This window comes from Anolis sagrei, chromosome 1 (assembly GCF_037176765.1).
Source record: "Anolis sagrei isolate rAnoSag1 chromosome 1, rAnoSag1.mat, whole genome shotgun sequence".
NCBI classification, from domain to species: Eukaryota; Metazoa; Chordata; class Lepidosauria; order Squamata; family Dactyloidae; genus Anolis; species Anolis sagrei.
In genome coordinates, this window is record NC_090021.1 from 286,754,039 (window position 1) to 286,775,889 (window position 21,851).

General features: G+C 40.2%; 1 protein-coding gene across 3 annotated transcripts in view; it reads left to right on the top strand.

The window, feature by feature from the left end:
* The first annotated feature begins 965 nt into the window (after positions 1-965).
* The window catches only part of CDAN1 (codanin 1), a 34,061-nt gene continuing 13,175 nt past the window's right edge, over positions 966-21,851 (top strand). For 2 of the 3 annotated variants that reach the window (XM_060760994.2, XM_060761000.2), the window contains exons 1-18: positions 967-1,297; positions 6,475-7,181; positions 7,511-7,732; positions 8,768-8,961; positions 9,522-9,641; positions 12,080-12,158; positions 12,570-12,690; positions 13,504-13,613; positions 14,495-14,584; positions 15,595-15,670; positions 16,346-16,554; positions 16,808-16,919; positions 17,825-17,968; positions 18,167-18,333; positions 20,341-20,422; positions 20,632-20,721; positions 20,883-20,937; positions 21,167-21,300. In XM_060760994.2, coding sequence (XP_060616977.2) covers positions 1,202-1,297; positions 6,475-7,181; positions 7,511-7,732; positions 8,768-8,961; positions 9,522-9,641; positions 12,080-12,158; positions 12,570-12,690; positions 13,504-13,613; positions 14,495-14,584; positions 15,595-15,670; positions 16,346-16,554; positions 16,808-16,919; positions 17,825-17,968; positions 18,167-18,333; positions 20,341-20,422; positions 20,632-20,721; positions 20,883-20,937; positions 21,167-21,300 — 2,808 coding nt within the window. In that variant the 5' untranslated portion in view covers positions 967-1,201. Of the gene's footprint in view, positions 1,298-6,474; positions 7,182-7,510; positions 7,733-8,767; positions 8,962-9,521; positions 9,642-12,079; positions 12,159-12,569; positions 12,691-13,503; positions 13,614-14,494; positions 14,585-15,594; positions 15,671-16,345; positions 16,555-16,807; positions 16,920-17,824; positions 17,969-18,166; positions 18,334-20,340; positions 20,423-20,631; positions 20,722-20,882; positions 20,938-21,166; positions 21,301-21,851 lie in introns of all 3 variants that reach the window. The other variant, XM_067462820.1, reaches the window with a different exon arrangement.

Genomic DNA, 21,851 nt, shown 5'->3' on the forward strand with positions numbered 1-21,851 from the left:
GCTTCTTTAATAGGAACACCAGCCTAAGCCACGCCCCTTCTCTTGGCCCATCTTCGACGAAGCACTCAGGTCCTTCCCACCTCCCCTTCACTCTAAGCCACGCCCCTTTCCTTGGGAACTGCATCCACTGAGGTGCCGCCTCCACCTCCTCTGGGCCCGCCCATCCTCAACGCGGCGCCCAATCCCATCCCGCAAAAGCTTTCCCACCTTCCCAATAGGAACCCTGGCCCCTTTCCTGGAGAGAAGAGGGACACCGCATCCACTGAAGGACCGCCCACCCTTAACGTTGCGCCCAATCCCATCCCACGTAAGCCTTCCCACCTCACCAATAGGACCTCTTGCCGGGATACTCCACGCGCTAGCGTAAGCCACGCCTTCTCTTGGCCCATCTTCGACGTTGCGCTCAACCACTCCCCATCTCCTCTTCAACCTAAGCCACGCCCCTTCCCTTGGAAACTGCACCCTCCTCCTCCTCTGGACCCGCCCATCTTCAACGCGGCCGGCACCAGTTTAAGCCACGCCCCAATAGGATCCCTTCCACTCTGCCTTAGGTTCTAAGCCACGCCCCTTTTCTCGGGGAGAAAAAGAACGAGACAAGACACTGCATCCAGTGAGGGACCGCCTTTTCTTTCTTTAAGGTGCCCATTCTCAACGTGGCGCCCAATCCCATCACAGGAAAGGCACCCCACTGCTCCAATGGCAATCATTACACCGCCTCCTTTGAGCACGTCAATCCATGCCCGTGAAGAAAAAAAGAAAAAAGATTCCAATTGCGCGCGCCGGTGTCCTAAGCCGCGCCCCTGGCGTTCTGACCACGCCCCTAGTCATCACTTTGAAGGAAGTAGAAAAAGAAAAAAAGACATTGAAGTAAAACTCCCGCCTCCCAAACCCGCCCCCGCCCCCGCGCGCTGTGCGAGGCCTCGCGCTGGGTGAACCCTCCCCCCTCAGGGTTCTGACCACGCCTTCTTTGGGGGCGGGGCTTCAGCGATTCTCTTCCCCCCTCTCTCTTCCTCCGTCGCGCGCGCTTTCTCGCTTACAGTATTGCGCGGTTCTTTTCCCCCTCAGTCTCTCTGTCTCTCTTTTCTCCCACGTGTCAGGCGGGAAAATTCCTCTGTCCCCCCTCCTCAGCGCTTGGCGGCCTTCGGAGCATTTCCCACAGAGGAGAGGAAAGGAAGGAGGAAGGAAGGCGCGTGCGGATGGCATGGCGGCTGTTTTGGAGCTGCTTCTACGGGACGAGGTGGCGTCCTCGGCTGTGGTGCGGTGGCTGAAGGCCAGCCAGGGCCCTCGCGGCGCCGAGGTAAAGCAAATAGGCCCGCGGAGGCCGTAACAGAAGGGGCGGGAAGCTGCCCAGCTGCTGGGCCTGGCGGGAGTGGACTGGGGCCTCTAAGGGGACTTTAGGGCGCATCTACGCTAGGCCTGGGCAAACTTGGGCCTTGTAGGAGTTTGGGACTTGAAGTTTCACCATTCCTAACAGCCTCAGGCCCCTTCCTCTTCCCTCTCAGCCGCTTAAGCGGCTGAGGGGGAAGAGGAAGGGGCCTGAGGCTGTTAGGAATGGTGGGACTTCAAGTCCCAAACTCCTACAAGGCCCAAGTTTGCCCAGGCTTGATCTACAGTTGGACACCAGTTGGACATTCCTCAGTGCTGTGGAGAGAAAAAGCAGGGTATGAATAAACATAATAATAATGGTAGTTGTAGTTTCATGAGGCACCAACACTCTTTGCACTCTTTTGACCATGCAAAACTACAGCTCCCAGGAGTATAAAACATTGAGCATTGCAGTTCATGTGTTGACTGTCAAACTGCATTGATGCTATAGTTGAAAGATGCACCCCAATGCCGGACCTGTACTCAGATGATGCCAAATATGTTCATTGGGACTTAGCTTCCAAATATATTTATGCAACAATCACTTTAAATCTCCTCTGTTGTTTTGTGCCCTTGGTGGAAACACATTTGGGGCTATTCAAACTGCCTGTTGCCAGAGCTGTGTGTGTGTGTAAACAGGCAGATTTATTTTTATTTGCCATTTGTTTTAGCAACTTTCCCCCCATATTTCCTTATAGAGTTATCATTATTATTAATAATATTGTAATATTTTTACTGTTAGATTGTATATAATATGACATACTCTTCTATCTAAGGTGTTGTAAAAAGAGGGAAGAATGTATGCTTATACATTTTGTTTGATAAATGTATAATAAAAATTACAATAATAATAAAAAATAATAATATTGTAATGTAATAATGCATTGTAATAATAATGTAAATAGAAGGTCAGCCGCTGTCCTCTCCTTTTTTGCCTTGTATTATATTCGTGTTGTATTTTGAAATGGTCACATGACTAGTCAAATAAATAATAATAATATTTATTTATTTATTTATTTACAACATTTATATGCCGCCCTTCTCACCCCGAAGGGGACTCAGAGCGGCTTACAAGATATATATACATACAATATACTATATTGTTATCATAGTACAATATCAGTATTAAATATTACTATATTGTATTCTACCATTATATTGTAATATTATTAGTAATATTACATGTAATATAAATATATAATTATAATATATTATTATTAGTATTATATTGCATTACATTATAATATTATGGATATTGTATGTATATACAATATATTACATTATATTATATTATTAACATAGCACAGGAGACAAGGTGGAACTGTCTTCTGCCCTCCTCTCTTCACTCTGGCCCAGAGCAGCAGTTGGTGCTGAAGGGAGGGGTCCCCAACTGATGACATATGCAGGAGAAAAGATGGAACTTAAATGGCAGTGGGTGGGTGTTAGTTTTTTTGTGTTTGGTTTAGATAGGTTTGGTTTCAGCATCCAGAAATCCTAACAGCTGGTAAACTGGCTGGGATTTCTGGGAGTTATAAGCCAAAATACCTGAAGACCCACAGGTTGAGAACCACTGAACTCTATTGAGAATATAAATTGTGTTATGAAGATGTGTTCCATCCAATGGAGCCCCCGGTGGCACAGTGGGTTAAAGCCCTGTGCTGGCAGGACTGAAGACCGACAGGTCGCAGATTCAAATCCGGGGAGAGGCGGATGAGCTCCCTCTATCAGCTCCAGCTCCCCATGCGGGGACATGAGAGAAGCCTCCCACAAGGATGATAAAAACCATCAAATCATCCAGGCATCCCCTTGCAGACGGCCAATTCTCTCACACCAGGAGTCACTCCTGACACAACAAAAAAAAATGAAGATGTGTTGTCGAAGGCTTTTATGGCCGGAATCACTGGCTTGCTGTGAGTTTTCCGGGCTGTATGGCCATGTTCCAGAAGCATTCTCTCCTGATGTTTCTCCTGCATCTATGACAGGCATCCTCAGAGGTTGTGAGGTCTGTTGGAAACTAGGAAAAAGGGAGTTTATAAATCTGAGGAATGTCCAGGGTGGGAGAAATAACTCTTTGTCTGTTGGAGGCAGGTGTGAATGTTTCAATTAATCACCTTGATTATTTATTTAGTTACAGTATTTCTATTCCGCCCTTCTCACCCTGCAGGGGACTCAGGGCAGATTACAATGTACACATATATGGCAAACATTCAATGCCAAGACACACAACAGATATAGACAGTCGGAGGCTATTTAACTTTCTCTGGCCGCCAGGGGAGCTGTCGCTTTCATCGTCCATCTGCGACACTGATGAAGCACTTCCGCATTCCCCGCATGCTTTTGCTGGAGTGCTTTGCTAGACTCTTTTTTATGGCCTCGTAATTTTTGTAAAATTAGCCTCCCCACACATAGGTGGTACCTGATTTTCCTACTTGACAGATGCAGTTCTCTCTCGGGTTGCAAAGGTCGACAACAAGCTACACAATTGGTCGGAAGCTCACTCCGACCTGAGCTGGCTTCAAACTCATGACCTTATGGTCAGAAGTGATCTTAATGCAGCTGACACTCAGACACCCGGTGATTAGCATTGCAAAGCCCTGCAGCTTTATGACCTGGCTAATTCTTGCCTGGGGGAATCCTTTGTTGAGAGGTGTCACGTTTCTTCCATCTTTACTTATAGAGTTTTTAAGTGGGCAGTGGGTGGGTGTTAGTTTGTTGGTGTTTGGTTTTAGATAGGGTCTGTTGGGAATATAAATTGCACAATGAAGTCTTCTATTGTTGGAATAAAAACAAAAAGAATTGCAAATTTTGGATGACAAAAAAGTTATCAGTCCCTGAGGTTGTTTCCAACTTATGGCAACCCTACAATAGCCCTTTCTGGGAATTGAAGTGGGTTTCCATGGCTATGCAGGGAATTGAAGCCTAGTAATTATGTAACAAAATTGAAAAAAAAATCTTTCCTGGTTGGAAAGTGCTATTTACTGTTTCATTGTGTGATTCTTATTTTGAAAGTCATCATTAATCTCCAGAAACTTTGCTTTTGTGGCTGCTACAAACTGTTGAATTGGTTGAGACTCTGTGAGATATTCATTGAAAAACTATAGCAAACTGTGGGTTGCTGTGAGTTTTCCGGGCTGTATGGCCATGCTCCAGAAGCATTCTCTCCTGATGTTTCACTCACATCTATGGCAGGCGACCTCAGAGGTTGTGAGGTCTGTTGAAAACTAGGCAAGTGGGGTTTATATATCTGTGGAATGTCCCGGGTGGGAGAAAGAACTTTTGTCTGCTTGAGGCAAGTGGGAATGTTGCAATTGGCTACCTTGATTAGCACTCAATGGCCTTGCAGTTTCAAAGCCTGGCTGCATCCTGCCTGGTGGAATCCTTTGTTGGGAGGTGTTAGCTGGCCCTGATTAGTTTTTGTTTCAGTATTGTAGTAATGAATAAGGAACACTAGAGAGCACTGTGTCTCTTGTGTCATCTCTCACTTTAACCTACAGTCTATGTCCCATAGTAAAGAGTTCAGTATCACTGAGTTCCTTGTGGGAACTCATAGGAACATATGAAAAGGTAGCCTCTGTATTTGTGGAGAAAGCATAAGTTGCTTATGGGTACTATCTTTCCACATTGCTGGTTTTGAACTCTTAACCTTTAGACTTCTGGAAGAGAGTGCTTCAGAAAGAGTAGTTTCAGCCTGCCCTCTAATAGGTTGGTGCTTCACTTGGATGCCAAATTGCTCTGCAAAAAAACAACCACTGTCCATGACTTAGGGTGCATCTATACTGTGGAAGTATTTCATTTTGCACTGCATTTAATTGCCATGGCTCAATGGATTGGAATCCTGGGAGTTGTAGTTTTACAAGATCTTTAGCCTTCTATATCAAAGAGTACTGATGCTTTGTCAAACTACAACTCCCAGGATTCCAGTCCTTTGAGCCAAAATAGTTAAAGTGCTGTCAAATTGCATTCTACAGGTTGAGGTACCTTTAGTTGTGGTTGGAGCACTGGCCCTGTTGTATTTTGAGGAAACCTAGATGGTTGAATCGAATAGGACAAACCTGTCCCCACTTTGTTCACTCAGATATTTGGTACAGCAGCAAGCTAGTTGCCATCTTGTGTAAACATGTCATTTTCCTCATGAGGAATCCCACTCTGGCATTATTTTTAGCTGTTTGCAATTCATACCCACTCTGCTGTCCAGCATTTTCCCTGGACAAGGTGTTGCTATTAGAAATAGTGCTTTAAAACTCTGTGAATTTGGTTTTGTGGCACTTCAATATTGTTTCAAGACTCCTTTTGGTCCTTCATTACAAGAGCAGCAACAGTGGGCTGCCTTAATATAGCATTGGCCCAAAACAAATGGTAGGCATATCCTGGACCTGGCTTTTGCTGTTGTATAGTCATAGGATGGAAAAAAGATTCTCTCCAACCCTGTGATCAAATGTTGTGAAGCATGATGTGATGGTACCTATGGGATTGCTTGCAGAAATGTATGGACTCCAAAGGATACCGGAATTCTGTGTGGAATCTGTAGAAATATATGAATTCAGACAGTGTTTTGGGGTGTTCTAAATCACTTTTTGTCTGCATGGTCCCCTATGACCTTGTACTATAGGATGAAGTATAAATACTAAAAATCAAAATAATTGATTACTATATGTGTATTTATAGCATTCATATTGGGTTTTTACTCATTTGTACATTGAATCAGTGAATACATTTGTCTACCTTGGACTTTCACACTGTGGAGTATGGAGGCAGCCTGATCCTTATTTTCCTGTCTCGCCCAGTTTAAATCACTGTTTGTCACATTATAATATCAAAATTTCCAAACTTTACTCTGTTCAGCATTAAAATGCTTTTCATCCCAGCAGTTTCTTCTTATCTTTGAGATTCTTAAACATAATTTTGTGATAACTTAGGTGAGAGAAAAGGAAGGTTCCTGTTCTAGAAAAAACAAATGCCTAAGTGTTTGATCTCAGGTTTTAGGTCTTTTGAAAAGCTCTCTGAAATGGTTTCATTTTGCATTTCTTACAGAAATTGGAAATTATTATTTTCTACATACATCTAATGTAAAAATAACTGAGATTCTTGCTTCGTGTGTATTTTGTGCAGGAAAGTGAAGTCCATCCCAAGTTAGCCCTGCTGAATTCACTTCAGAAAGACTTTGTGCCTTTTTTGCTGAATTATTTAAGAGAACAGACCAGTCAGATACTGACAAATGGACCGTCTACCCCTGCTAAAACTCCAAACTCCAAGCACCTTGGGAGCTCTGCCAGCTATAGGAGGCAAAGGACAGGATCCGAAAGGAGAACACAGAGCACAGAAGGCTTTAGCAGCAGTAAAGTACAGCTTTTTTGTGATGCAACTCCCACTAGCTTGTGCACCTCCAATAGTAGTACCTCTCTTTCTGAGTCCCATGAGTTTTCCATCCTAAATGGATCAAGCATAATAGGTTCTTGCAGCGATTCCCTCCGTTCCGATCCCAGCACTGCTACAAGTTTTACTTCAAGCCCCAGTTTTACTCGCCATGAAAGGCGCTCGGCACAGAAAACAAGCCTGGGGAGTTTTCTTGTTTCTGCTCCAGTGAGGCGAGGCAGAAGAAAAGGCAACAGTTCTGCAAATGGCTCTGGCCGGCCGGTGGCGCAAGATCTGGAAAGGCGACTGAATGAGGAAGGAAAACAAGACAGTTCCTTTCAGGATTCACCAAGGCAAAGGAAGCAGGGTGAACTGAGTCCTGCCTCTTCCACTTCCCCATCTGACCAGCTTAACTTAAATGACTTGGAGGAGTTTCCACCCATGAGTGCTGCTGGGGTGATAAAGTAAGTTTTCGTTTGAAGTTTTCTCAATTCCTTGTGAACAACAAAGTGATTTCATAGGTAGGAACTGCATATCATGATGGGGAAGGGGAAATAGGGACCAGAGCCTGGTAAACTTGTCTCATGTGTTCAGTGGGGAAATCAGTTCTGATTCAATTACCAGTTGATTAACAGGATATGGTTTGGGTTGGTGTGAGTTTTCTGGTCTGTATGGCCATGTTCGAGAAACATTTTCTCCTGACGTTTCGCCAACATCTAGGGCAGGAAAGAATGCTTCGGGAACATACAGCCCGGAAAACTCACAGTAAGTTTGGTGTTATTTTCCATTTCAGCAAAAGCAAGCCATCAAGAAGAATCAACCCTACTCCAGTGAGTACAGACCGAACCCTCTCCAAGCCAAAGATGTGCTTCACTTCCACGCCTGTTGGGCAATCTAAGGCGCTTCAGTTTCAGTCTGAAACAAGTCCTGAGGGTTTTGCTGCCTTTCAGGAAGTAAACCTGACTCCTGGTCCTGGAAGCCTTCAGGAGGAAAGAGAGATGCTGAAGAAGGAAAGGTACATTATGAAATGTGGAATGGTGCACTTAGGAGAATGGAAGATCTGTCATGGCTCAGGAATCATATTTCATCCATGCCCATAGAGACATAGTTCTGAATGTCCAGGGACATTCTCTGAGTTAAATTATTACATATTTGAAAATCCTATACTGAAAGCATTATTGGCAGTACTTCTGAAAGTGAGCTAACTATTGGTGGCCTTAACCTTACAAGTAGCTGTGGTACAAATAGAATTTGGTCCATAATGCTAAGGAATTTGGACAAATAATAGTAATAATAATAATAATAATAATAATAATAATCTTTATTTATACCCTGCCACCATCTCACCGAAGGGACTTGGGGTGGCTCACAATAGCACTCTGAAGTGCCGCACATAAAATAAACAATACATGAACATAAAAAAGATAACAACATAAGATTACAACTGTGAACACACACGAAATACCACATAATAAAATATTAAAATTGATAAAACGCAGTCATGCCGGTGTGTTAAATTGGCTGTTTTCAATTGACAGTCTGAAGCAGTTATTAAGTCCTCAGTCTAACCATTAAAATCTGCAGTTCATTTAACAAAGCTTCCGATAAAGAAGGATTTTCTTTACAAAGTATTTTTATGTCTGTCCAGCCTTTCCTTTTCCTTTGTCTAGCTAGAATTTTTCTTTCTGCGTTAGCATTGGAGGAATTATGAATAGTGAATTACACTATGTAACAAAATTTGAAAAAAAATCTGTTCCTGGTATGAAAGTTATTTCCTGCTTAATTGTGTGGCACTTACTTTGAAAGTAGTTCCGGAAACTTGGTTTTGTGGCTGCCACAAACTATGTTGAATTTATTGAGACTCAAGATATTCATTGGAAAAATATAGCAAAATGTGCTGCAGGATGTCCTTGTTTTTGCAGTTTAATAAACTTTTCCCATATTTTTTATGATAGAATGCTTGGTTGGTATTATAAAGTATGGAACCATACATATTTGCTGTTCTTAATTTATAGCAGCTTTTCCTTACTTGATGTTTTCTGATTTACAGGTCCAAGTTGTCACATCACACATCTTTCTCAGCAGGATCATCTCTGGATTCTGGGACATCGGTCAAACCCAGTCTTGGTCTGAATGCAAATCTTTTTGCTGAAAACCAGTTATTAACTTCTGCAGATGTCACCCACGTTTCTTGCAAGAAACAAATTGAACAGTTGGCTCAGGTGTATTCACTGTGCATAGCAGGTAAAGAAAGATGACACTGAGGTTTTTGAGTTTATATTGATTTGGAAGGATGCTATTTATAGCAGCCTTAAGAAATATCCTGAAAACAAAAGACTAAGACATTTGTTTTCTCTTACTTAACTAGATCAGTGTGGTGCCTTGAGAGTACCCAGACTATACTAAGTGGCAATTTAAATTAAAAGCCTAATCAGGAGCACATCTTATTCTGTTCTGAATGATAATAAAAGTTCAGAATTCAGAGTCAAGACTATTCAATTTCTGCACAAATTCTCTAAATTGGCGGCTGGGGGAAGAGGTGTTACCTGATTTTTCTGGTACCAGTAAACTCCCACTTCAAACTCCCATCTATAAGGCTGTACAGAGGATTGTAAGCAAATAGCAGGATGAAGCAAAACTTTCTTGAGGGTTATTTTTAGTTCTAGATGCATTTATCTCTCTTATTATAATTTTCTAAAAAGTCCACATCTTTTGTAAGCGTGGGCTAGTAATGCTAGATTTTTTTGAGATAAAAATCAAAGGTCATTTGGAATATTTTCTTTGTTTCTTTACTTTCTTTACAGAAAACCTGGTGCCAAGTATATTTCTGGAGTTTTTCTTTGTGTTGCAGCTGCTAACAGCCAAGGGAACCTCCTCTGTGGAGGACAGGGAAAGTGACCTAGATTTCAGTGGAGAATACAAAGGTCAGAAATTGCACTGCAAATGGATCTTGGTCTAATAAGTGTGATATAGATCATAACACATACTGAAAAAAATCAGTGAGTTTTAAAGGTGATATTTATCTTAAAATTGATCATCTTATAATTTTCTCATATAACAAAGTGCTGGACAGCACTATTCTAATTGCATTCATGCAGTCAAGTCCTGGTTTATAAGACAGGATATGGGCCAGTTTTGTGCATTTTCGGCCAGCCCACTTTTTGAGTGGAAAAAGAAATCAGGTTGTTGTTAAACATAATTTCTGTTTGCAGGCGCATGGAGAATCATGGTCCATGGTTTCCAAACTGTCGTGACCCACAGAACACAGATTGTCTTAAACAGCAGTTGAGGTGCAAAGAAATAGTATTTTAATGCAAAACTAACTTAATGAGGCACTTAAAAGTCAGTGCAAACAGTTCAAAGGATGTTTTCAATCAGGAACACAAAACACTAGATAAGCAGGCTTGAATTGCAGCCAAGAAATAACAGGAGATACGATGAACTAGGAGCAAAATACAAAACAAAACAGTCTTTAAGAGTTGCAAGGCATGAAGCAAAGTCCGGTAGGCAAACACGTAGTCAGTCAGTTCCAAGGGTCAAGAAGCCAGATGTACACTCATGAGCGAAGGTTCCAAGGTCCGAAGCACAGCAGGGAAACAGGATACTGGGAATCCAAAACAAGATTAGGCAGAGTACAACACAAAACAACACTTTGTCGTCTGCAAAGGAATAGGTCCCAGAGTGCTCATTTTATTCACTATCAGAAGAATGAGATTCATTGCTTGCATCTGATTCTGCTCCCGCAGCTGAAGCATCTACACCACGCCAAGCCTGCCACCTTTGCTCTAGTGCCTGATCCTGCCAATCAGTACTCTCATTCCCATTATCCTTAAAACCTTCAAAATCATCACTTGATGTTGCCTGATTGCAAATGTCTCTAATGTTCTGAACCAGAGTCCAGTCTACAGCCTCCTCCATCTCATCCTCACTATCACTGGAGTTATCTGCTGTGTCTCTAAGCCTCTTAGACATAGTGTCACTCTCACTGCCAGAATCACTAGCCACTCTCTTCACTCCCCTGTAATCTGCTTCCATAGCCTCCTCTGGCCTGAATCCTGCAAAGTCTTCTTCATCACTGGAAGCCAGAAAGATGTCACAAATGCATTTCAGCTGGCGCTGATTCTCCTCTGTTTCTGCATCACTCCTTCTCCTCCTCCTACTACTAGTAGTAGGTATGGTGTCAGAATGCTGACTCACAACACAAACAGTTCAGAAACTGAATTTACATTACAGCTTCATATTCCGGAAAACCATTAATATCACATCTAGTGTGAATATAATGAAAAGCCTTACTTATCTGTCAATGTCTGAAGAAAATAGACTGCATTTTACTTATGGCCTCTTCTACACTGCCATATAAAATCCAGATTATTTGCTTTGGACTAGATTATATGGCAGTGTAGACTCATATAATCCAGTTCAAAGCAGATAATGTGGATTATCTGTTTTGATAATAATAGAGTTGGAAGAGACCTCATGGGCCATCCAGTCCAACCTCCTGCCAAGAAGCAGGAAAATTGCATTCAAACCACACTTGGCAGATGGCCATCCAGCCTCTGCTTAAAAGTTTCCAAAGAAGGAGCTTCCATAACACATAACGGGCAGAGAGTTCCACTGCTGAACAACTCTCACAGTCAGGAAGTTCTTCCTCATGTCCAGGTGAAATCTCCTTTCCTGTAATTTGAACCTATTGTTCTGTGTACTAGTCTCCAGAGCAGCTGAAAACAAGCTTGCTCCATCCTCCCTATGAGTTCCCCTCACATATTTATACATGGCCATAATGTCTCCTCTCAGCCTTCTGGGAGCAACAACACATTAAAATACAACGTATACAAACAGTTAAAACACATTAACGCATCAGTATAAGAGAACATATACACTCAATACATAGTAAAACAACCAGTACATAATTGAAAAGTACTAATTTTTAAAAATCATCTGGATTATAGAATTTGTCTTTCCTTATTTTCTTGCTTATGGAAACTCCTTGATAAATTGGCATGACTCTTTGAGTGTATGATATTCTTTAGTTCCCTGCATCAAATGAAAAGTAATGAAGTGAAGGATTGTGCTATTCATTTCTGATCAGTGGCTGATTGCCTGCATTTCATAATGTGTCATTCTTAAAGAGATTATTATTTCTCTCTCTCTTCAGAGAATACCCATAGCTTTCTGTCCAGTTAAATCACGCATTGGCAAACTTCAGCCTTCTAGGTGTTTGGACTTCAGTTCCCACAGTTCCTAACAGCTTGCAAGTTGGCTGAGTTTTCTGGGAGTTGAAGTCCAAAACACCTGGAAGGCTGAAGTTTGCCCATATCTGTGTTAAATTCTACCAAAACCAACTGTTGTATTTTCTTTTCAGATGCAGTTGCAAAACAGCATTTTCGCAGTATACAGAACTGTGTTTATTTTGCTGTTCAGGTCTTGGATTATCAGTTTGAGTAAGTGGCCCTTTTTGTGGAAAGTGATTGTTGTAAGAGTCTACTAACCTTTTGCTTTCATCTAGTGCTTGTTTGCTTATGTTCAATTTATGCGGTAAACAGCTTACTTATAAATTGTTAGTAAATTTAAATGTAGTAACTTTCAAATTCCAAAACATGGATTCTGTCACTTTGTCATTGATAGGAAGTTTGAATGGAGAAATACTTCTGATGCTTTCCTTTCTTACTCCATTGTCTTTGGTAACTAGTATTATGTTCCATTTGAATGAAAAAAAGTCTATAGAGTTCTTCCTCTCATCTAGTTATTAACTGAGAATATGCCATTCTATTGAAGTGCAGGAACACAGTGGAATTTGGTCTTTTCAGTGGTTTGATTATTGTGTTTCTCTCCCTTGCTGCTCGTCCTGGCAGAATTGTAGCTCACTTGGAAAAAGGGACGCTGAAGCTCTTGGCTGAGAATGACAGGATTGCATCTTTTTCTCCTGGTTTGCATGAAAGGCTGATGACAGCCTATGAACACAGCACAGCAAAGGTAAAAACAAAGCATCTACTGCAGGCATGGGAAAACTTGGGCCCTTCAGGTGTTTTGGACTTCTACAATTCCTAACAGCCTTAGACCCTTTCCTTTTCCCCCTCAGCCACTTAAGCCCATGCCTGATACACTGTAAAGTCATAGTATGCTCACTGTTTGGAAATTCAAACCATTTTTATTTAATATTTTAATTGTTATTTATGATGGCTTTGTGTATGCACCTTCCTTCTAGCAATAGGAACTGGGAGAAGTGGACATTTCTTTTTGGAATAGAGTATGCATCAAACCTTTTCTCTGAAGCCTTAATGATAGCTGTCAATAATTGATAATACCATTCTATTTTTTTTTTTAAAGACAGCACATGAAGTAATGATATGAACTAACATTTTATTGGTTATAAAAGATTGACTTTCTAGAAATTGGCTGGTCAGTGTATGTTGTGCTGTTAAAGCCGACAAGCCAAAAACTTGCACCAAAGAGTTAATAATAATAATAAACTTTATTTATACTCTGAGGGGACTCTGCGTGGTACAAAAGCACTCCAGAGGGCCGCACATAAAATAGACAATATTTATTTATCGTGTCAGGAGCAAACCAAAATAGTTGCATTGCACTAAAAAAAACAGAAGTGACCAAAATAGACAATACATAAGCATAAAAACAAGGACAACATAAAATTACAGCCACAACACAATAAATGCACATAATTCACGTGAACAAACTATAATAAAGCTCTGGTATATTTACATAGGTTGGAAGGACTCCATGTTGAATCAGAAGAACATTATGCTGATATTTTTTTTTATTAAACAGGTTTCCCTATTACTACCTTCATGCGTACAGTCAGTTTCCTTCCAGCCAGAAACTGACAATCGGTCTAACTTTTCCAGTGATAAAGCATTTCACATATTTAAGAAGCAAAGGTGAGTACTGTTTTCCATCATGGGATTTTACAACAAAGTATTATTCATTTCTTGCTTTAGTTTGCTAAGCATGCATCAGATAACAGAAGAGTTATTTAGATTATGTTCTCCAAACCCGTAGTCTTCCTTTGGATGTATGAAACTTTATTTATATGAAAGGAAACTTTATTTATAGCTCACAACAAAATACACAATGGCAAACATTCAGTGCTGACAGTAATATATAAGTAAATCAATAAACAAATCAAGAACAACTCAATAAATTATAAACCAACATAAATTAACAAGACACAACATAATCCACATAATTTCTAACATATTAAATCCTTAATCATTTAAAAACTCTAAAATTAGTCTAAAATTTGGGGATATATGGAAAACTTCAGGTTACTAGGGTGGTTGCTATCGGCTAGGTAAGGTGCAAACAGATGTACTTTATCCTCCTCTTCTCTGTAAGCTAAATTGCACAGATGTGCTTTTAATAGCTTTTTGAAGGGCAGGAGGGAGGGTGCCATTCTTAACTCTTTAAAGAGGGACTTTCAGAGGTGGCGAGCAATCACCAGCCATGCTTGGGACGGGGGTGGGACTGAGAGGAGGGCCCCCTCCGCCAACTGGAGCCCTCGTGTTGGTTTGTATACAGAGATGCAGTCTTTCAAATAGTCTGGGCCTGAACTGTTTGTTCCTAGTTTTATAAACTATAGCTTTATGAGGTTGGAAACCAGACAGAAAAGAAGAAGCACAAAACCTCTGATATTCATTCTTATTTTCATAAACCGTGGTCATAGAGCTTGTACCTAAAAAGAATACCATGGTGTTATTTATGGAATTTATTGATGCATCCAATTCTCACGATGTTGGATTTTGTATGTCTTTTGCAATAGAGATATTTTCTATGAGTTGTTGCGTGAATGGGAAGATAACTCCGAGAAACCAGGCTGGGATTTTGAGAAACGTCTGGGAGAAAGGATCAGGTAAGAATTTGCACAAGAATTTGCAGAGCACTCTTTGCTTTCTAGAGAGCAAAATAAATCACTGTTCTGATTCATTTTCTTAGCTATTTCCTAGAGTGATCCACTAAGCAGCTACTTGCTATGTTTCTTCAAGAAGTCAAGAATTGTGACACTTAAGGATGATCCGAGTTTATATATTTGTCTCCATATTAAGGATGAGGTCTAGTAGCCTGTCAGGACATGTTACAGAATGGAGCTGCAACATGTTCCAATATGCTACTCAAACTCACAGTTCCCTCAAAAACTTGCAGATGTATGCTGGCAAACAAATATGTCATTTTAATGGGTGCAGCTCCTTGACAAACTAGGACAGTTAAATTATCTTTTGATGTCTTAGTGGTTTAGGAAAAATTTGGTTGTGACCTCAAAAGAGGGTGTGTAAAGTTTCACAAACTTCAGTTTTTGGTGGCCTCTCTATTGAAGTCAAAAGCATAACTTCTCCAAGTCATTGCCATCCTTTAAAACAATTGTATGGCGAGATGTTATCACTTTAGTCTTATATATTGTTAGTCAGATAGAAATATGGGAGATGCAAACAAATAACTGAAGAATTCTTGCAAATTTGAAAGGCAATATAGTCGTCGTCCCCCCTCCAATATGTCAGTAATCCATCTTTTTTGTTGCAAAGCCATTACTATCCAGTTTTCATTCCAGGCTTAATTTGTTTTTCTTTGTCCACATCTGATTCTAGTGTAATTGAGAACAACTGTTAGCTTGTATCTGTACCACTGCATTGTCAAACAGTTCTTGCCATCAGGAAATTCTTCCTGATATTCAGCCCATATATACATAGAAATAATGTAAATATGTTGAATACATTTAAATGTATTTTTCATGTCACGTAGAATAAAAATAATTTTGTAGTTTTGAATAGTGAGCCATTTTTTTCTAAATAGCAATAATATATATGTTCAGTGTTAATTCCTGATGCTACCTTGATTTATTTATAGTTTTTTCTTCTTATTTTCCAGGGTTATGATGGCTCATCTTTCAGCAGCTTCTAACTACAGCCACTTTGCCAGGCTGTTCTTGAAACAACTTCTTCAGGTAAAGAATTTCACATAAGCAAAATAGTATACATAAATCTACATGATGGCGAACCTTTTTAAAAAAATCATACTCCATAATATATATTATTAATCTTAAATCTAATTTTCATTATTTGTATCTTGCAAGCAGTTTTTTGTTTTGCAGTCTTGTAGTTTCAAAGATGTAAATATGTGTAGCATGGTAAGCTAAAAAATAGTTGTGAGTTAACTTAAGGGCCCCCTGTGCTGGCTTAGTGGGTTAAACCACTGAGCTGCTGAACTTGCTGACTGAAAGGTTGGCGGATTGAATCCAGGAAGCAGGGTGACCTCACGCTGTTAGGCCCAGCTTCTGCCAACCTAGCAGTTCGAAAATATGTAAATGTGAGTAGATCAATAGGTACCACTCCTGCAGAAAGCTAATGGCATGCATGCTGGCCACATGACCTTGGAGGTGTCTATGGACAACGCCAGCTCTTTGGCTTAGAAATGGAGATTAGCACCAGCCCCCAGAGTCAGACACGACTTGACTTAATGTCAGGGGAAACTTATTTACCTTAGAGTTAACTTAGTGTACTTTGTGAATAAGCTGTAAACTAATAGCTCGCTAAAATAAAATGTTGCAGAGAGTTGTAGATTTTTATGGTCCTACAAGACGAAAAACACTTTCATGCTTTACATAATTTCCTGTCAAAAGATGTGTAAAGGTCCAGTTGGTGGTGGCACAAGTTGGGGAGATACGCCAGACCAAGATGTCCTTAACATGTTGGGGCCGGATAACCTGAGCCGATTGAAGAGGTTGCAAGAGAGATTCCTTGTTCCCCAGAACATCAGCGGGCCTTGCCCACCTCCTTCCTTTCCTGGATGCCAACAGTTCTTCAGGGACTTCATCCTCAGCGCAGGAAGGTTAGCAAAGATTTTTACCGTAGTCCTTACTTAGTCTGCTCCTTATACTGTAGAGCACTGCTTGTTAAACTGTGGGGTCCCCTTAGCTCAATGTTGGGGTCTCAGAAAAATTAAGAAGAGTAAAAGGTTTCTGGATGCTACCAGTTTACACAAATCTGTTGGCAACAATGGTCGGTTAAGATATCGTACCCTTTGCTGATTTTGATATCTTAACGAAAGTTTTGATACATTTTTTTTCCTTTTTGGTGCACAGCTACCAGTTTAACCAGCACCTGATGGACAGTCTGTGCCTGCAGATACTTGAACTGGATGGCCTTGCTTTGGTAGAGCATGAACCCAGTGACAGAGAAGCAATGAGCGAACAGGTACATCATGTTATGCAGAAAACAACCATTTTAGAAATATGTTCACAGATCCAGTTGTGTTCCAGAATCTGTTTATATTTGCCATGATGAAACTGTGAGTTGAACTAACAAATTTGGGAGATATTGTTCTGTTTGTTGTTGAGAAACATTGGGATGAGGTAAAAAAGGGCAGCAGAGAAACAGGAGGGCGCCAAACTAGAGAGAGAGATCTTCTAGGAACAAGAAGTCAAATGTAATGCAAGGTGTCAGGCCTGACCATGGGTAGTCCCTGAGTTACAAATATTTGACTTACATATGACTCTTAATTACAAATGAGGGTGAGACAACAGGAAGTGAGAGGAAATCTACCCCTCGGAAGGGGAATTAACTCCTGGAAGAGTTATCATGGGGAAAAGGTGTCTCCACTGAATCTTTATCATCAGTCCTTTCCATGACAAGCCCAAATTTTCAAAATCCAATTGTAACATGGACAGAAAGTGAGGTGAAATCTTCTGAACAGAGGCACAGACAGCAAAAAATAAATAAATTACAAGAGTGTTAACCCTTCCCTGTGCTATCCAAAGCTTTAAAAATTGGCTGGAGTTGCACTTAAAATGTAACTGTTTCAATTTACATACAAATTCAACTTAAGAACAAACATAAAGAACCTATCATTAGATAACCAGAGACTGCCTGTAATTGCTGATAGTTCTGTATACAACATGTTTATAATTGCAACTTGGGACAATAGAATATGTAACAAGAGAATGACACATTGGGGCTCCACCTAAGATCTGTGTTGTGGAATAATAATTTATCTGAAAGGGTTGCTGTAAGGAAAATCTGGCGGCTTTTTAACAGTTAGAAGCATTCTAGAAACTTCATTACCTGCTATCCACTGTGTGACTGTAATGTTTGCTTTTCAGGATGAAAAGAAGCGTTTCGCTGCAGTCCTTATGAGTCTCAGGCTCCTGGCAAAGTTTTTTGGATTCCTTGTCTTCCTTCCTTATTGCACATCAGAGCCAGTGACTGGAGATCTGCTGGAGTCTGCAGTACTGTTAAGAAACCAGGTGTGTAAACTAGTTACCTCTACCTAACATACTTGTGTGTGGGAGGAGGGGGGTCAGTTTCAAGGCAGTATATTTCAAGATGCCGATATGTTAGAATGACACAAAAAGTTACAAATGGTTTAATGAGTTATCAAGTTTTACTAACCATTTTGAGCCAGAAAAAAAATCTATTTTTTTCCAATGTTGTTTTCTTTTAAGACACATCCTGTACTGGATGTATTGAAACTGCTGAAGCAATCCATTCAGAAGCGGTGCACAGTCCTGACCATACCGTGGGTTGTTGAGTTTCTTTCCCTGATGGACTGTATTGCTCCATTTCTTGACTACTATGGGAAGATATTTGCTCTCCTTTTGCAATTGTACAGGTAAGAGGCTGGAGTGGAGTTTTGTTTTTTGCTTGATCTGCACCCAGGAGTTACATTCTTGAGAGTGTCTTGTTAAAGGTTTTGTTGTCATTAATTATTTCTGGGTTTGCAAAATGGCTCTAAACTTTGTGTTATTGTATACCTGGGTTGGGTTGTTTTTTTTCCTCATGTGAAGAAACATGGTCTGTATAATAATAATCAAATATAAAAGCCATCATAGTGATCTTGTTTGCTGTGTACTAATCTTGTTATGTATCAAATAACAACAACTTTATTTTTGTACCCCTCCCCCATCTCCTTGAAGGAACTCGGGAAGCTTACATATGACACAAAATACATAAAACAACACATAAAATAAAACGGTACAATAAAAAAGTAAAACCAATAGCATATAAAACAACAATTTAAAACTCAGAACAATGCCCAATAACCTATGGAGACAACTGCTGTAAGACATGGCCAAACTGTAAACAAGACAAGGGAATGGGATACTGCAAATTGTAGCTAAGGTACAAGGGCATGGGATGAAAGTGCAGTGCTGGTCATTAATGACTAGCCAAAGGCATGATCCTCAAAACAAACAGTGATGGCCATAGAAATTTAAGATATAAAAAGAACAAGTTCTTTTTAAAAACTCACCAAGAGAAAGAAACGTAGGAAGGCATTTAATTCTGATGGCTGATGATGATTTTCAATCCCTCCCTATATCAGAGATTTTGGGGCTGTGTATAAGTGAAATTAATATATAAAGGGCCTTTGATGTTCACGGGAGTTTGATTCCAGAATTCTCTGTAGATACCAAAATTGATGAATGCTCAAGTACCATCATGTACAATGGCATAGTAAAAAGATGCTCCTTATAGAAAATAACAAAATCAAGCTTTGGTGATTGGAATTTTATTTAAACGTTTTCAAGCTGTGGTTAGTGGAATTCATGTCTACAGAAGACTGACTGTAAGTTAAAAGAGTTTAAAACAGTCAAAATAATTTAAATAAACTGAAAACATAAACTAAAACCCCAGACCACTATGACTAGAGATCAGGGTTCAAATCCTCACCAAACCACGGAACTCTGCTAGGTGACTTTGGACGAGTCACACTCTCTCTGCCCCAAGAAAGACAGAGACAAACTCCCTCTGAGTAAATCTTGCCAAGAAACCCTTATGGTAAGGTCACATTGAGGTTGTCATAAGTCAGAAACAACTTGAATGCACATCGCAACAAAAAAAGCCTATTATATACTTGAGGATAAGCTGACCCAAATATAAGCTGAATTGCCTAATTTTACCACAAAAACTGGGGGAAAGTATTGACTTGAATATAAGCCGAGGGTGGGAGATGCAGCAGCTACTGGTAAAGTTCAAAATAAAAATAGATACCAATAGAATTACATTAATTGAGACATCAGTAGGTTAAATGTTTTTGAATATTTGCATAAAACAGTAATTCAAGATAAGATTGTCCAACTCTGATTAAACCATTATTCTAACTTTCTTCAATGTAAATGTGATTACATATCCTTCCAACAATAATAAAGAGAGTAAAATAATAAATATATTCATAACAATAGTAATAGAATAAAATAACAAATGTAATAATAATAATAATAAATAGAGAAAAATAATACCTGTAATAATAGAATAAAATAATGTAAATGTAATAATTATAGTAAAAGAATAACTAATAATAGCAACAGCGACAACAAAGTAAAAAATAAATACGTTTGACTCAAGTATAAGCCAGGGGGCGTTTTTTCATTCTAAAAAAGGGCTGAAAAACGCTACTTATATTCGAGTATGTACAGTAAATACAGTTAACACATTAAAACAATCTAAAATGCATGCTTTAGCATCTGAGATAATGAAGTACCAAAGCCGTGATGCTTAAATGACACCAATGTGAGTGTCATTTGGACTTCCAATCCCCAACTGTTTAGGGAGAGGCACTCCCTCAAGAATCAAGACTGAAAGCTGTTTCATTGCAACTTTTTCCTTTGTTCTCTTGTAGATGTATGCTACTTTCTGAAGATAAAGGAATGTGTTTCCTGAATAAGCTGCTGATTCTTGCAGTGTTGGGATGGCTTTTTCAAGTATGTTCTAGTATTTTCAACACCTGTTTAAAAATTAGAATGCCCTTGAATGTTTTCAATTCAAAACAAATGTCCATATGGTAATTTTCTCAGTTTCAAGTATGCTGCACATGTCAGTGTGTTTGTCCAATGGCCATCCATTCCCATAATTGTATCTTTGCTTTTATTTATCCTGCTGGAGATTGTAATGCTCACGATTTTTATTCCAGGTGCCTGCTGTCTCTGAGAACTTGTTCTTTGCTGGTGAAGTGAAATCAGAAGAATTGATAACAGAACCTGGGACAAAAGTTCAAGCTCTGGTAAACTTGTTTAGCTTAGGTCTTGAATTTGTCTGTTAGTTAACTGAAGCATGTCTAGCCTAAGGGTAACCTGTGAATGAAATGCAGTCGTCGGGGTTCTGTGTGCTCTACAGACTTGTGAAAGGAATAAAAAGTATTTCCTCTTTTTGATCTACTTTTAGGATTCGGTGCCTTTGGTGGATCAGCAGTTGCTTTATACCTGTTGCCCTTATCTTGGTGAGTCAAGGTGCATGCCATGACACAAATGTGTTCCTTGAAAATGCTGACCGCCCTCCTTATTGGGCATTTGGGAAGAACTGGGGGGAAAGGGTCATTGCTATTTCTTCGGACCTCCATGAAATTTTCAAGTGAGCAATGTACTTTGTCCGAGATGCTTCTCTACAGTTTTCCATTATCTCATCCTGCCTTTGGGAGCTGGCTTGTAATAAATAACAATTGGTTACAGGTGAGTTGAGGAAATTGCTGTCGTCCTTTGTGTTGGGAAGTGGAGGGAAGAACGGCGGCTACATACGGAAAATAACTCCAACTGCTGCAGAGGCCTTGGCACCCAAAACCTCCATCACTCAGCAGAAACTTCAGGTAAACGAGGCCTCTCTGGGCAAGAGGCCAAGCCTGTTTTTTTTTTGGGGGGGGGGGGGCAGTAATTGGCTTTCTTTGTGCTTTGCTATTCTGTTGATGAATACACATGCCCAATGTGGAATACATCTTACCACATTAAAAAGTGGATGTGGCTCTTAATGAGACATGCCACATTATCACAGGATGTCTATGCCGTACACCACTGGAGAAATTATACTGTTTAGCTGGTATATCCATCAGGAAGTAGCAGCCTGTAATGAAAAGACCAAGGCATTGATATCTCCGGCCCATCCTCTGTTCGGATATCAGCCAGCAAACCAACGCCTTAAATCATGGAACAGCTTTCCAAGATCTACAGAAATACTCACAGGAACACCTCAGCAAGCAAGAGTCCAAAAGTGGCAGGCCAAACCCCGGAACCTCGGTCAGTTGCTGAGACCAGATGAGAGACTCTCTCCTGCACACACAGAAAAATGGGCAATTGGAAAGCGCTGAACAGACTGCGGTCTGGGACCATGAGGTGCAGAGCCAATCTTAAGAAATGGGGCTAC